At 40.8% G+C, this 16,718-nt stretch overlaps 2 protein-coding genes and 1 long non-coding RNA gene across 6 annotated transcripts; 2 read left to right on the top strand and 1 right to left on the bottom strand.

Moving 5' to 3' along the window:
• The first annotated feature begins 8 nt into the window (after positions 1–8).
• On the top strand, positions 9–8,574 carry LOC309539147 (putative 2-ketogluconate reductase). 4 transcript variants are annotated; one of them, XM_082235021.1, is made up of 7 exons: positions 9–144; positions 1,149–1,349; positions 3,737–4,121; positions 4,778–4,949; positions 6,415–6,593; positions 7,245–7,341; positions 8,219–8,574. In XM_082235021.1, exons 2-7 carry the CDS (start codon positions 1,182–1,184, stop codon positions 8,373–8,375), a joined length of 1,158 nt encoding a protein of 385 aa, XP_082091147.1. In that variant the 5' UTR covers positions 9–144; positions 1,149–1,181; the 3' UTR covers positions 8,376–8,574. The 4 variants fall into 4 exon arrangements, with proteins under 4 accessions (XP_082091147.1, XP_082091149.1, XP_082091146.1 ...); XM_082235020.1 differs by lacking the exon at positions 9–144 and adding an exon at positions 428–930; XM_082235023.1 differs by lacking the exon at positions 1,149–1,349 and having other exon boundaries at positions 81–144.
• On the bottom strand, positions 5,883–6,503 carry LOC309539176. The gene is made up of 2 exons (XR_014222738.1): positions 6,378–6,503; positions 5,883–6,177 (listed from the first exon to the last, which is right to left on the bottom strand). It is a non-coding gene; the product is annotated as an uncharacterized lncRNA (long non-coding RNA).
• A 2,720-nt stretch (positions 8,575–11,294) lies between the features above and the next one.
• On the top strand, positions 11,295–15,624 carry LOC309539171 (glyoxylate reductase/hydroxypyruvate reductase-like; the record flags this gene model as incomplete). The annotated part of the gene is made up of 4 exons (XM_082235083.1): positions 11,295–11,458; positions 12,652–12,830; positions 13,370–13,466; positions 15,115–15,624. Coding segments are annotated over 4 exons (597 nt in total), but the record flags the coding sequence as incomplete, so codon positions are not given.
• Positions 15,625–16,718: the final 1,094 nt, after the last annotated feature.

The following is a 16,718-nucleotide window of genomic DNA, read 5'->3' as shown; positions in this document are numbered from 1 at the left end:
TAGCCCCGCAAGGGCAAATGAAGCCGTTTGCCCGCCTTTTGTTTCGCCACTTCCGGAAAGATTCATTTTGCGACGGAAATGGAACGGCTGCTCTTCAGTTGACGCTTAAGCGATAGGACGAGTCCATTGCAAAAAGAAAGAGAGGTAAGGGGCAACCATTCTGGTAAAAAGGGTACCTGTTGCGTAGAAGAGAGTGGTTCTGGCAGCTATGAAGCCCGCATAGGCGGCAACCATAGACCTTGGTATGACGTCAACTGTTTGGGAAAGGTTTCCCGCCGAAAGCTTGTCGAGCGGAATTCTTGGTTTTGATGGTTTCTTCCAACCCGTAAGGAAAAGCGAATCGAGAGCTAGGATTGATTGCTCGGGTCTGGCCGCAGTTCTTGCCATTGCCCCCTCCTGCGGGCAGAGACTTGCAATTAAGGCTCTTGCCAGGTTCAGACCACGTGATCCTTTTGGAATTGTATTTCTCCTAGACAGCAGTAATACATATTGTTTTTTACATAGATACAGTATTTTAGCACCATGTGTAAACCATAAAAACATGGGCTGATAATGCCATATTTTTGCACTATAGACAGGGCAAAATAAACATAGCTACCACATATGTATTTTATCCAGGTTTGCTACTGTAATGACTTTTTCCTTGGCTCCTAACGGATAATACATTGAGCATTTCTTTTTAATTGAGAAGCTTGTAAATGCTGTTAATAAATATCTGGAAACCAAGTATAAGACTGGGATACAGCCTTGTTAGAAATGTGTGTACGTACTAAGGAACAGATGTGCTGTGTGCATAGCTGACATTCAGGCAGAGCCAAGCCAGCTAAGGGGCCTTAAAAGCAAACAGTTAAAAGAACTGACTGTACTCAGTGTGTGCTGTAGGAATCAAGAAATACGCACATTGTTTAATCCACTCCCCTACCAAAACGGGTAAGTTAGTTACAGCAGAAGCTGTTGTTAATCTTGGTGTAATCTTTGTTAAAAGTTTTAAACATGATTTATTTTGAGTGATTTATTTTGCTGGCTCCACAAAGGGTTTTTAGAATATAATTGCACTGTTACTTCCTTTTTATTCAGAAATGTCTGCTTTAGTATCTGCTAAACTTTCACAACACTAGCTTAGACTTAAATTGTTGTTTCTTGGACAGGTGTTCCCAAAACACTGTGTTTAATGTAGGATTATGCTCAGAGTTAAAGCCTTCTGCTTGGCACAGTCTGTTCAGCTGGCTGCTGCCTGGGTGAAAGTCTCCAGCAAGCACTGGTCTCAGTGGGCAAAGACAAACATTACCTGTGTGCAAAGCTACAGAACTGAGCAAAACAGCACTGGGGGAGCAGCTTACCAGGCCAAGGTTAGTACCAGGAGGAAGCAAATTGCCTTGTAGAAATATCCCTGTTAATGATTGAAGTGATTATTGTGATTATTTATGCTAATCACATAATTAATAATAATAATAATAAATAAATAAATTATTATTTATACCCCGCCCATATGGCTGGGTTTCCCCAGCCACTCTGGGCGTCTTCCAAAAGAATATTAAAATACTGTGATACATCAAACATTAAAAGCTTCCCTAAACAGGGCTGCCTTCAGATGTCTTCTAAAAGTCTGGTAGTTATTGTTCTCTTTGACATCTGGTGGGAGGGCGTTCCACAGGGAGGGCGCCACTACCGAGAAGGCCCTCTGCCTGGTTCCCTGTAACTTGGCTTACATACACTTCAGGTTACACACTCCACTAAGCCAGAAATAGTGCTTCAGGATAAGAACAGAAATCGGGCTCCAGCAGCGCAGCGGCAGCAGGAGGCCCCATTAGCTAAAGTGGTGCTTCGGATTAAGAACAGTTTCAGGTTAAGTACGGACCTCCGGAACAAATTAAGTACTTAACCCGAGGTATCATTGTATATATAAACCCATGTGCCTATATTGCATGTTAAGGCTTTGAGTGAGGGAATTACTATTCTTATTTCTAGCTTGCTGAAAAACAGAGTTTATTCCTTAGCAGGAATCAGCTGGGGGTACTTGTACTAGGCGACCGTTAGTAGCCCCTGGACCAAATTATAGCCACCTATATTTAATTGCATCCTGGGAATGGAATGGGGTTGCTGCCAATCAAAGTGGCCCTTTGGCAAAAATCATTGCTGACAAAATCTGTGGTGAAATATGGGGACAGAGAGATGTAAACTATTCCAGTGCTGCAAGACAGCTGTTCCACCACCTCTCATGTGGGCTCCATTGCCATTCTAAGAGAATGAGGGAAGTCTTCATGGTGAGTTATGGCACCTCTTTTTCTAGAAAAATAGCACTGCCCACAGCCTTCCATTTGAACACATTGCTTCATACACCACAACTGATAATTATATGGAAGGGTCCATAGTTTTACATTATGCCTTTTCACTTAAATGAATTCCTAATACTGTCTAATACTGTATTAGACAGAAGTCCAGTAAGCATATCATAGAAGGCAGTAACTAATGGAATCCCTCTTATGTGGGTTGGAGCGTACAGATAAGGCAGAATTTGGGTGTGATGTGTATGTTTTAGTAGGGTGAGAGTTGTATATTGTGACCCAATATATGCCTTGCCGAGAGGGAGGCTGAAGATGGAAGGGTTCCTTGACTCTTTAAGAAGTTTTTTAAATGTGCTACTATGTTTTGAGGTCTTTAGGATTTTATTGTTTTAGGTTAGATTATATAACATTGTTTCGTAGTTTTTCATATTCATTGTTTCTTGTATATACATATTGTATTTGTTATTTTCAAGACCACAAGGTTACTGCCTTAATATTTAAGCAATATTTAAATACTGTATAGGAAACAATAATTTGCTAGGTTTTTTTCCTGATAAATCATCAAAAGTAGTGTATGCTGTCCTCTTACGATGATCAAAATTAGTTGATGTTGGTGTTTCTATTAAAAGAAAGCAGCTAAATCTTGTGAAGTTTTATGTCCTATAACTGGCTGCAGCTCATTTCTTTGTACAGAAGCTGGCAGTCAGAATCAAAACTGATAAAAGGCTAATTTGATCGGCATGAAGCATTCTCAGACATTTTTAGAGAGGATCCCATTCCGCTCCAGCAACTAAGCATTTTTCTGCATCTTACATGATGAATACAGCTTTATCATTACATTGTAGTGTCTTATTGCCACAACTGGGCAAGAAAATACGCATGTAGAAAGTCATCATCTGTTGCAATTAAATCCTGTTGTAAATTAAATCCTCCTGGGTATATTCTTTTTCTTATGTGTTTATGTATAAAATCTTTATAAATGTCTAAACACCACAAAATGTCATAGTAGTGTACAACAACATTAAAACAAAGGAAATAGAAACAAATAAAGTAGATCTCTAAAGAGAAATCCGATAATGCCTGTGAGTCAGCCCATCCTCCTGGGAACACTTTTAGATGTTTGAAGCACCCAGCAAAATGTACCGTATTTTTCGCTCTATAACACGCACCCGACCATAACACGCACGTAGTTTTTAGAGGAGGAAAATCCGTAGGCATGCCACCCGTAGGCATACCCTCCATAACACGCACAGACATTTCCCCTTACTTTTTAGGAGGAAAAAAGTGAGTGTTATGGTGCAAAAAATACAGTAATTATTGCCAGAGACTATCTGTTAATATAGAATAACGCAGAATACCGAGACTCCAGTTTACATTCTTGGATATTTCCCAGTGGCTTTATGAAAGCCTAGTTTTCTGTTTAACATTTCTCATCATCCCCTTTTTTTCAGGGTATGGGAGAAAAAGAACTGCCAGGCGTTTTGATCTGTGAAATAGGAGGTGCATTTGGTGTACTGGAGAGCCATGTGGAGTTCCTTAAGAAACACTTCAATCTCATCACCCTGAAAGAGTTTCACAGAAACAAGGACGAACTTCGTGAAAAGATCAAGTCCATTTTTGTATTTGAGTGCAGACCTCTCATTGACCGGGAACTTCTTGAAAGCTTGCCCAGCCTAAAGGTGGTAGCAAACTCAGGGGTAGGAGTGAATCATTTGGACTTGAAACTGATTTCGAGCTTTGGAGTAAAAGTCACCAACACCCCACATGCTGTTTCTGACTCCACAGCAGACATAGGCATGGCCTTAATGCTGGCATCTGCAAGAAGACTAGTGGAAGGTAAAGTCATTTTCTTTTGCAGTTTATGTAAGTTGCTGTGGACACATTTCAGATTTTGTGGGACATAACTTGCACTAATATGTTAAGATTTTGAGTTTACCACTCCCAGTATCAATCAGTCCTTAGATCAGCTGATCAATAGTTATATGATAATGCCCATGATATAGTGATAAATAATAATACAGGTATTTGCTCCCTTTTCCAGCTATTCAGGTACCAAGTAGAAATTAACTTTTAAACTGAAAATTATGGAGTACTGTACTCCAAATTTTGGCTTGCTTCTAGTTTGTAACTGAAATTGAGTCAGAGCCAATATCCATTTAGCTCAACATTTTATGGGTTGAAGATCTTCAAACTCTTGAACAGATGTTTCTCTAGTCCTTCCATACAAGATCCCTTAACTAGATTTAACAGTGATGGATTCTGCTACCTTCTTCCTTAAATTTATTCCCACCTATATTTTTATGTGCTGCTTATTGTACAAATTCTAAGTAGACATATGCCTTCCAGGGACTCCCATTTAGAGCTGTCTTCTGATTTTCAATAACTATTGTAAATAGTGCAGGCATGTTTTCTAATTTCTGAAATAAAGCTGTTGTAAGTACTAACTCTTGTTTCTCATTCGCTGCTGCGTGGCTTCTGCTTTTGTTTTTTAGGTTGTCGTATTGCAACATCTCCAGATACCACACATTTTGCGGTTGACTGGCTGGGAGTAGAAGTTACCCGGGCCACACTTGGCATCGTTGGAATGGGCAGCATTGGGTATAAAGTAGCCAAGAGAGCAAAAGCTTTTGACATGAACATCCTTTATCACAACAGGAACCGTAGGTATATCTTTGATGAAGGTGTTGTACGGTGCAGCCCATGCAAAATTAACATGGGAGTGAGTCTCATGGATCTCAGTGGGGCTTACTCCTGAATAGACAGGTACAGGACCTCAGCCTTAGTTATTTAACTTCCAATGTATTAGTAATCTAGGTTTCAATGTCTGTTGGAAGCAGTTGTTCGAAACTATCAATCTCTGCACCATGTTACAGTGTCAGTCTGTGTGTAGTCATGGAGGCTAAGGGGCTGAGACAAAAGCAATTCCTCCTTCAGTTGAGACTATTTTCATCTCTACCATTAAAGTGAAAAAGTCACTGTGTGGTAGGGTTGCCATATTTCAAGAGGTAAAAGTCTGGACACAAAAAGTTGTTGGGCTTCCTTAGGGCAATCGCCCAACAGCCCCTCCGCCACTGCTGAGCCTGAGCTGGCCACACCAGAGCCCGGGTCACCAGAGCCTGAACCAGAGCCACCCCCACACAAAATAACCCCCACCAAAAATCCAGGACATTTGCTTTAAAATGTAAAATCAATCACCACCCCCCGATGGGCATGTAGGACCCCCAAAAGAGGACGTGTCCGGGAATTCCTGGACATATGGTAAACCTACGTGTATGGTGATTCTTCTTGCTAATATTTGAACACTGAAGTGGAAACAAGTGATTTTTAAAGACATGGTGATTTGCAGACTTACAGTATGGTAAAACAACCACACACACACACACACACACCTGCCTGTTCAGACTTAATATATAAATCAGGGTTTATTAGATTTTTGTCTTGAATCTCTTTTTGCAACATGCACGGCGCGACACATACAAAATAAGAGTAATTCTGCTTATCTCCAGTATTGGCAATCAACACCTAAAGCAGGGCACACAAGAAGGTGCACAAGAAGACTAGAAGATATTTTCAAAGATAGTAATCATTTTTTTAAAAAAAACACCACTGCTAGCCAGAAAGACATGCAGGCTCCCATGTTCCTCAAGTTTTCAGATTCTCATGATCAGCCAGCATCCTTTAGCAATGCCCTTTGGCTGCCTTGAAAGGCACCATGCAAGGAGTAACACTGATGTTCACATGGATGCTGCATTGAATTGGGAGGGATACAGTGGACTTTAAATGTTGCCTTTTGACCTAAAATTTGGCTACCCATAGGAAAGAATCCACAATGAGCTCCCAGCCCCTGTCAAGTATTTGTTCCTCCCGGGCAGCTCCAGGGAGGTTACATACGCTTCAAGTTACAGACTCCGCTAACCCAGAAATAGTGCTTCAGGTTAAGAACCTTGCTTCAGGATGAGAACAGGAATCATGCTCCGGCGGCGTGGCAGCAGTGGGAGGCCCCATTAGCTGAAGTGGTGCTTCAGGTTAAGAACCGTTTCAGGTTAAGTACGGACCTCCAGAATGAATTAAGTACTTAACCTGAGGTACCACTGTATAAGTGACAATTGTCACATTTATTTCCTTCCAGGAAAGAGGAAGAAGAACAGGCAGTTGGTGCCACTTATTGCAGAAACATAGAAGACTTGCTCCAAGGGTCTGACTTTGTGATGCTGGTTGTTAATCTGACACCTGAGACACACAAGCTCATTGGGAAAAGAGAGCTGCAGCTGATGAAACCCACGGCTACTCTCATCAACATCTGCAGAGGTAGGGGATGTGTGACTACCTAAATGTAAACTTCAGCTATGTACATTTTTCAAATACCTATTTTTGACTATATTCCATCCTTTTCTCTGTATTCTTTTGTGTGAAAGGTGATACATTTCATCAGCACTAACAAAGGGTGAGGCCAACAACCAGTTTTCAGTGTCAAGAATCAATATGGATTATTTTGAAACCAGTAGTATTGGTGGGGGGGGGCAATCAGGAGTATGGTACACAAGAAAAAGAAGGGGGAAATTCAGTGGTAAAGAAACATACATTGGGTACATTGGATTTGGCACAGCTGTGGGTTTCATTACACCCTAATCCAGATGTAGAAGGAAGGAAGGATGGAAGAGCAATATCACATGAAGTGGCTTTATTGGTGAACTTTAACAGGTTTGCTGCAAAGGAAATGGATTAAGGACTGGATTCATAAGGACTTTTTACTATTTTGGGTCAATCAAAACGTGTTTGGGGAGATAATGTGGAGAGTCCCTTAGCTCCTTAAAATGTGTTCTTTGGCTGCAATCCTAAGCACACTTACCTAGGCATTAACTCCACTGGACACAATGTTGTGCTTTTCAAGTGAACAATGCAAGAAACCAGCTTTCAGTCTTTATCATGAACTACTTTATGACTTTCTGTCCGTATCAGGTGCAGTAGTTGATCAAGATGCTTTGGTAGAAGCGCTCAAAAATGGAGTTATTAAGGCTGCAGCTTTAGATGTGACTCACCCTGAACCATTGCCAAGGTAAAATATTACACACAAAAAAAGCACACACCTTTGCTGTTGTTGTTTTAGTCCTGACGTGGAATAATTATTATTCATTGGTCCAAAACTTCAACATTAAGGCATAGATGATCATGATTTGCCTCTGTTTCCGCCTCCTTAATGCTTGATGTGTTCAGAAACCTGTGTGCATGGATAGTCATAAATATGCCTTCTTCTGAATTCATTTTGCCATTTCTTCTGACTGACCAGAGTCTCAGAGTATTTGGATTTAAACAAACTGAAGTAACACAAGAAATCATGATGGTAGAGGTATTAAATATAACCCATTACAAGCTCTGTAGTACAACAACACAATAGCATTTGTGTTCAGGGCTGAGATAGCAATCTGTCCCTTGTCCCGAGGTCCCAAATGCTTTTCCTTTGCCATCTAACGCTTTGAAACAAAACAACCTTCAGATTGTATAGTAGGCGGCAAAATTTGTTTTGCTGCTTTAATTCATTTACACTCAAACCTGTACCGTGCATTTGAAATGCAAAAATAGAGCAGAATTGTAAGGGGGAGTTCTTGTTCTAAGCCTAGAACATAGACTGCATTGTTCTAAGCTTTCTATCTAACAGTACTGCCATACAAACAAGTTTATAGGTGATGAGAACTTTGATTCAGAGCACCAGTCACTCATAGGGCTAGCTCCTAAAATGATTTAGTAGACCATATCACACTTAATGATTGTGACCTACACAGTGTATAGAAGACATCTCAGTGGAAGCTAACTTACCATTAACCACCACCACCCCGAATTTGGAGTCTTTTTCAGTGCAGTCATATAGCAATATAGTTACTTTGTTCTGCCCGTGCCAGATGACTTCTGATTTTTCTGTTATGGCTTCCTTGCAGGGATCACCCATTATTGCAACTGAAGAATGTTATTATAACTCCTCACATTGGAACTGCAACTGTGCAAGCCCTGCTTATGATGACAGAAGAAGCAGTGGAAAATATACAGGCTGTTCTCAATGACCTCCCCATTCCTAGTGAAGTGATCCCCCAATAGTTTGATGGAGAACATTAATAATCAATGGCTGGTCAGCAAAAGGACATTAACCGCTAAGTAACAATGGAGAATGAAAATCAAAACTTATCCTACGTAGTTTTCATTTATGGCTTCCCATACTGTAACTATTTTCTGTAATTATATTCTTAAGTAAAATAACTAATAAATGTTGCTCCAAGGCTTTCGAGCACAACAGCTGGCTTTCTGATTCTTCCAGCCCTTTATTTGTACAAACAGATATTCACTGCAGCCTACATTTTCAAATCAAATGGAAACTGGTTTGAGGGAAAGCACTAGGATTCTTCAAGTAGCTTTAGGATAGTGTTGAAAACATCTCTGTCACGTGAGAGATTTCACGGGTGCCATTTGCTCACCCAATGGAGACTGGTGTCTTTAGGATATAAGGTTTTAGTCACACATATATAAAACTTGAGTATAGGAAGGAGGGCCTCACACTCCAGCACATCTTGCTTCCCCATTAGGAAGAGTATCCACACCTAGTTGTCTCTGGCAACATGACAAACTTCCATCATGCAGAAGGAGGGTGCTTAAGACGGCCAGCTAGGTCATCAGCTTAACAAAGAAACTGGTTTGAACAATCCAGCAGTTTCTTCTACTACATGCCCCATCTTATAGATACAAAACTACAGGCTTGGTGGAGACCCAAAGGTGTAATCCAAACCAACCTCCCAATCCTATAAAAATAGATACGAATTGTGACTGTCATGGGTACTGTATTCCAAAAACCAACAGTGGGGAGCATCCTGGAGCCATAGAAAATAGGGATGTGCATGCAGCCTCAGCCACTTTCAGAAGTAAAATAATACATAATACCCAGTGGAGTTGCAATACCAAATTCAACCGCAACTGATTAAGAGGCTGCTTGGTGTTCTGTTGGACATACCATGTACAGGTTCAGCTTCTGTACCCTTAAAAATGTGAACTGTCCCAAACAGCACTGTTATATCTTGTCCTACACATGCCATTTGCATGAGGAAGATGACACTCCCCAATATGCTGCAGTAGCCATCTTGTTTCCCCTTGCATTTTTGGTTTCCCAAGGGAACTACTGACCACTGTTGGCTACCCCAGCTTTTGAATGTCTCACGTCAAGCAAAAGTGGAATCCATTCATGGCATAACTGAGAAGAGTGCAAAAAAGTGGTTGTTGGGGTTTTTTTACATACTAAAGCAAAGTGCGCCTGCTCCTTGGGAGAAAGGCGATGGCAAACCTAGACAACATCTTAAAAAGCAGAGACATCACCTTGCCAACAAAGGTCCGTATAGTAAAAGCCATGGTTTTCCCAGTAGTGATGTATGGAAGTGAGAGCTGGACCATAAAGAAGGCTGATCGCCGAAGAATTGATGCTTTTGAATTCTGGTGCTGGAGGAGACTCTTGAGAGTCCCATGGACTGCAAGAAGATCAAACCTCTCCATTCTGAAGGAAATCAGCCCTGAGTGCTCACTGGAAGGACAGATCGTGAAGCTGAGGCTCCAATACTTTGGCCACCTCATGAGAAGAGAAGACTCCCTGGAAAAGACCCTGATGCTGGGAAAGATGGAGGGCACAAGGAGAAGGGGACGACAGAGAATGAGATGGTTGGATGGTGTTCTTGAAGCTACCAGCATGAGTTTGATCAAACTGCGGGAGGCAGTGGAGGACAGAAGTGCCTGGCGTGCTCTGGTCCATGGGGTCACGAAGAGTCGGACACGACTAAATGACTAAACAACAACAACAAAAGCAAAGTGATTGGATTGTACCCAACACTATATAAGAGGAGTTCAACTTGAGCAACGCCACATTCCCTACCTCTCCCTTGCAGCCCCCTCATGTGTCCCCACAATGCTATGGAGCAGATTTTGAGTTAGGGGTGCTGCAGGGGAGAGGAGTGGGAAGTTTTGTGCAAGTGGAAGTCTGCTGTGCAAGTGGAATGGCGGTGCTGGATGCAACCTGTTGTTTGCATTTGAAAACATTTCTTTATATTAAGACAATGTTGAGGTTATAATCAAATAAAGAAGTGCATTGTGGTTGAGTCAGATTTAGCAAACAATGTATTTGGAGTGGTGTTTTTTTAAAGAAACAATATGCCAAAGTTCTCTGTTGATTTACTAGTAGAGAATTATGCATATCTTTAACGCTCATGGATTGAACTTTGTTGGATAATTAAATATGTTTAAATTAGTTTGGATTATACCCATACTTGGCAAGCAAAATGGCTTACAAAGTAACTTGATAAATTCCAGTGTTCAAAGTTCAGCAGTGCTGAGATTTGCATGCTACTATTTCAAGACATCCTTTCGATGAGCACAGCTTCACAACCGGTATTGTGTTAATTTTTGAAGTTTCCTTTTCTCTTGAAATAATTGCTTCACAGATAATCAACCACACAGAGGTTTTCTTGCAATCAAGCGGTATATACATTTTGTTAAATAAATAAAATAAACAGGAATGAGTTTATGAGTGCTATCGCACAAGTCTTGACAGTTTAAGGATCAGGCTTTGTGAAGTTTGATTTTAAGAGATTCAGAAGAGACAGGTTTACATCTTTCTGACCATGTTGGTCTTCCACCAATTCTTTGTATATTGTATGTCTTGCATATTGTACCACAATGAAGGAAAATAATCCAGTATTTTGTGGCGTGGTTCGATTGTTCTCTATGCTTTTCAGAAAACTAGTTGTCTCCCATCCTTTCGAAGATCATGCAAGATTCCAAGTTGCCTCTCTTACTGATCAATGAAGTAGGTGGCACCTTGGGAGTCTTCGAAGCGCACGTGCCGTTTCTGAAGAAACACTTTCAACTTATCACCATGAAGGAATTCCTCGAAAGCAAAGAATACTATCGTGCTCAAGTCCAAGCTGTTTACTCGTGGTGGCATAAGCCAGTCATCGACAGGGAGCTGTTGAAAAGTCTGCCTAACTTAAAAGTGATTTCAAGTGCAGGAGTGGGTACCGATCACCTGGATTTGAAGCTGATCTCTGGGTTTGGAGTGAGAATCGCCAACACTCCTCATGCTGTCCACAGCACTACAGCAGACATTGGTATGGCCCTGCTGCTGGCAGCTGCCCGAAGACTCGTAGAAGGTAACACTGGCAATACTGTACACATTTCTTTACAGTTACCCTTGTCTCATTTTCCCAAGCAGTGAGAGGTTCCAGGGCGGAGCACTTATCCAGATTTGATTCCCTTTGGAAGGAGGTAAATTGAGGCTGGTGTCAGGGATGAGGAGTCAGATTATTTATTCAGGTGATGGAGCGGAGGACTCCAAAACAGAGGACATGTATGGCCAGACCCAGAAGTGCTGCTACCCAGTGAGCTCATGGAGTCAACATAAGCCTGGCCAGAGGAAGTGGCCCTGTCATCCTCTGACTTGGAAGACTCCATGGAAAGTGACGTGCAACCAGAGTCTGCCACGTTCTGTTGCAGGAAGAGATTAATGCTGAGAGCTAGGCCCCTTTAAGCAAAGCAGCACCTTCCAGTATGGGTGAGGCTCACAATGGGGAGGTATCAACGCCGTTGATATACAGGAGAGAAGCTCGCTTTGTTCTTTGCTGAAACAACATACAGTAGGAGCTTTCTGTTCATAGAGCCTCTGCCTTCAACCTGAACCCTTTTCTACCTAATATTGCATCAGGTTGCCCTGTATCCTGCCTGAACCTCACCCTGCAGTTTGCAGACATTTTTGTAATGCTGAGCTGGTCTGGCCTAGGCCTAGACACACAGTGTATCTGAAGAAGTGTGCATGCACACGAAAGCTTATACCAAGAACTAACTTAGTTGGTCTTTAAGGTGCTACAGGAAGGAATTTTTTTATTCTTCCCTTCAGTAACACATTGTGGAACTTACCTAATGTGCTTCAAATCAGGATATGAAAAGAACTTAACCTCATCGTGATGGAGGGAGGGAGAATGTGGTTGCCATTTTTGGTGTGTGTTTTAATAATGTCAGAGTTTGCTAGGAAAAAGTACGCAGCTCAACTCATTTTTATGCTAATTTAGATGGTTTTATTAAATCTCAGTGGCTTGATTGCAATATTTAAGTTTTTCAGCTTTGAAAAAAAGTATTTAAACCTTCTTAATTTCTTTGCTAGAAAGATAAATATCAAAATAATATACAGGGGAGATTGGAACATTATTCTGATCTACTGTGTAGCCTTGAACTTAGTGGTACAGTGCACCCCTTGTTGTACAAGGGATCTGCACATTTGTGAATGCTAACCCCCCCCCAAGAACTAGCACTTGTTAAACAGATCATCCTTGTTGTTTTTTTCTGTCAGGAAAGAAGATGAAGAACAGGCTGTGGGTGCCTGCTATTGTGGGGCAATAGAAGACTTGCTCCAGCAGTCAGATTTTGTGATGCTGGTTGTAAATCTGACACCTCGGACGTACAAGCTGATTGGGAAAAAAGAGTTGCAGCTGATGAAACCCACAGCTAGTCTTATAAATATCTCTAGAGGTAGGTCATAAAGAGCTGCTTGAAGAAAAATATTGAGTGTTAGGACTTCAAAGCACAGCACTGTCTGAAAGTCGCTTTGCAAAAAGGCTTTCAAACAGCCCAGTATTCCCCTTTTGAGCAGTTGCTTTTTGAAGAAGCCCTGCATTCTTTATCACAACATGTGAATGTGAATCTGTGCTCAGCTTAACATTGTAGTTTGTTTTGAGAGAAACAAACTACAAGTGTTGGCTCACAACTTGTGTTATACCAAGGCTCGTGGTCTGTTGCTCCCAGCTTGATGAATGGAGGTGTGTAATGAGATCGGTTCAGCAGCATGTACTTATGTTCTCCTTAACTCGGAAGGTGGTGATCTCTCCTTCATTGGAGCTTTTTTAGCAGAGGCTGGATGGCCGTCTGTCATGGATGCTTTAGTTGAGATTCCTGCATTGCAGGGAATTAGACTAGAGGACCCTGTGGATGCCTTCCAGCTTTATGATTTGATGAAACCATGCAATGCACCGTTACCCAGCGGTTATCATAAGAACATGATTTCCACACAGGGCAAGTTGTAGACCAAGATATGCTTGTGGAAGCTCTTCAGACTGGTGTTATTAAAAGTGCTGCTATGGATGTCACTTATCCTGAACCACTGCCCAGGTAAACAACTATGTATTTATCTATTTTAAAAAAATGAATTACTATAAGCGCATTGTAAAGACTGCAGGGAAGCATAGGAGTAACCAGTGCTAAAGTTCAGACTGACATCTCTGCCTTCTTCCACTGTATACTCTGGGAAGTAGTAGGAGAACCTATATAATACACATCATGCTTCCTTTCCAAATTGAAGCCATGACTCCATGGAAGGACAGTGTGAGCAGGTGTTAAGTAAATGTTTGAGTTAGTGCTGAAAGCTTTCATCTGCAGCTGGGATTCCTAACTGCATCTTAAAACATCTGTTGCTGCCCACCAAGGCCCCTGTCCCTCCCAATTTGTTTAAAAAGTGTCTTTGGCTTTTTTGTTACGGTACGTTTGGGAGGATTGCTTGATTTTTGTGTGTGGAGGGGAGTATGGTCTGCTTTTAATCTTTGTTTTATTTGGGGATTGGGGTGGAGCTTATTTTCAGATGTGCAGTTCTGAGCATGGCCAGTTTTTTTGCCTATAAAATGGGAATTTTATGCTGCTCCCGAGAGTTTGTAGATTTCCGTATGTTCCTCCAGACCAAAAATAGTTGGGGACCCTGCAGTTCAAAAGGCAGTCCTATAGTTGTAGTGATTATCCCTGCATCACAGTTATACAAGCATTATACCAGTGCATTATAGTTGAGATCCCATGCACCTTTTATCACACAGATAAGACAGGAAAGGAGGAGCGTTATTCCATTCATAACAAACAGCCAACCCTATTTCTCAGTGCAACATAAATTGCTCACCTACACCCTCTTCCTTCCAAAGACATGGGCTTATGGTCAGTTGTCTGACCGCATAGATAGCTGACAGAGTACTCCACACATGAATGTATGGCATCTGTGTGACTGGAGCAAACATTTTGCGAAAGAGTGGGCCATATAGTCCAAGAAGAGGAGGCACTTCAGCCATGAGTTCATAATGTACAAGGAGCTATCCAGAAGTTTAGTGAGAATGAGCAACGCAATGGGAGACAGAGGGTGGGGTTTTGAGTTGTCTGGGGCTCCCTATTGACTCCAATGTGAGTGTATTCATTTTGCATTACCTGTTCTGAAGTTATAATGGTGTGCTGGTGCCATGGATGCTACCAGCACCTGAGGTCTCTCTCCTCCTAACTAATGCCCAAACTTCCTCCGTTCATGTTGGTGAATCAGTTAAACATGCATTAAGCAGCACCAATGCAACAGTGATCCAACACCAATGTAATCTACAACACTTTCAAGTTTTTGAGCTTCTAACATGCAGATGGGCTCAGGGGTGACCCAGTCTCTAACTGCAAGTGTAAGTCGTGGGTAGGATTGCTCTGTTAATCTTCTACTTTAGAAATATAAGTTACATACATCTATAGTGATTTCTTTATATATAACTACACATTAACTATTATACTCTACTAAAGCACCTGTATAATCAGAGGGAGTAAATATTAACCACAGGGGCTGAAACTGACGGGTACACTTGCCTATTTTCAAGTCATTTGACTTTGGTACATTGCTAGAATATGGATGCTTGCCAAGTCAGATAACTAAAATCCTTCAGAAGCTCTAAGTACTTTTCCTTCATTTGTTTGAATGAATGCCACTTCCTATATTCATAACCTGTCTTTTTTATCTTCTTCTTTTCAGAGATCATCCGTTACTAAAATTAAAAAATGTTATCATAACACCACATGTTGGTATTAAAACACACAAAACTACTTTTACGATGACAGAGGAAGCAGTAAGCAATGTATTGGCAGCTCTTAATGGTCTCCCAATGCCCAGTGAAGTGTTTCCTGACTAAACTTGTGGGCTGTCATCTAACAGAGCAACATGGAACTATTCTACATTTTTCTCTAGTGCAAGAGACATATTGACAGATGTATAAATTCAACCTGAATCTCATGCCTCATGCAGCAGTGTTTGTTCTGGACTGAAGACACAAAACAAGCCAACAGGAGATTTCATATTTTGTTAACTCCTCATCATAGTTATAGCAGATAATGTCCTTTGTTACCATTCCACACAATTAAATTTCAAACAGTGCTTGCTCGTTAATATGAAAAACTGTTGTGAAAATTTCTATGCTTGCATTTTAAATATTAAATACAATATTTATAACAAATAAATAAAAATAATAAATGTGCTTTGAAATTTGCAAGTGAGTTACTTCTTTCACAATAATTTGTAGCCAAACCGAGCTTTGCTACCTGGTAATCAATTAAAAAATTGGAAACTCTGCCTGATTGCCATTTCAAAGTAAACTTCTTCTAAAAGGTTTAAAATAAAGTACCACTACCACGGCTTTAAAAGTTATAAATTGGATAATTTAATATCTTGATGATAGTTCTTCCAGCCCTTTTATTTTGTCAAATCGCCCCTCAAAAACTAAGTTTTTTGTGAGGGCTTTGGCACAACTCGCTTGTTCCATGCTACCCTAACTAAGCCTCCTACACTGTAATTGGAAATGTTCACACTTCATTTCTCTACCCTAGCCAGTGGGAGCAGCAAACCATGCAAAACAGGGAATATTTGAAAGACTGAACATGTGACCTCTGTTGAGAATAGGTTCATCAATGGCTGCTAGTTACGATGGCTATAGACAGCCTTCAGTCCCTGCATGTAAAGCACATTTCAGGTAACATTTTTTTAATGCTAAGAACCTCAAAAAAATTAATAAAGTTGAACCATAGATTTTTCTTTTCATTTGTTGGGGGGCAGGGAAGAGTAGGTATTTTTGTGACCAATGTCAACATGCTCAAGCAACCTAAGTTTTATTGTCTTAAGCTCATGTGATTTTGTTCCTAACATAAAATTTATTGCCAGTTCACCAATGAGAAATTAAACTATCAATACAATAAAGGCTAATCAACCTATTGTCTGTTTTATTGTATGAATCTTATCCAAGAAACCATGAACTTTAGAGAGAAAGAAACAGAGACATTCTGAGTTGCGTTGCATGCCATGCTTCTGGTTGTTTTACTCACATGTGAAATAGCATTTTGAAAAACTGTTGGCAGAACCTGAAACTTTGGGAAATTATCTTTAAAATGATATATGAAAATTAAAAAATGGGTTTGTAGGTTGATATTTTCATGGAATTACGGTTGGGGTGCATCAGCAGGAGAAGACCAACACATTCATGCTCTGCTGTTTGTTTCCCATAGGAATCGAGCAGGGCTCTGCTCATGTTATTCCGTAGTTTGTTACACTATGGTTAGTCCCATGTTCATTTTTTCAGTGGAGGACAA

This window comes from Podarcis vaucheri (assembly GCF_965113315.1).
Source record: "Podarcis vaucheri genome assembly, chromosome: 8".
Taxonomy (NCBI): Eukaryota; Metazoa; Chordata; class Lepidosauria; order Squamata; family Lacertidae; genus Podarcis; species Podarcis vaucheri.
Note: the sequence above shows the minus strand (reverse complement) of the source record. Positions and strands in the feature narration are given on the sequence as shown.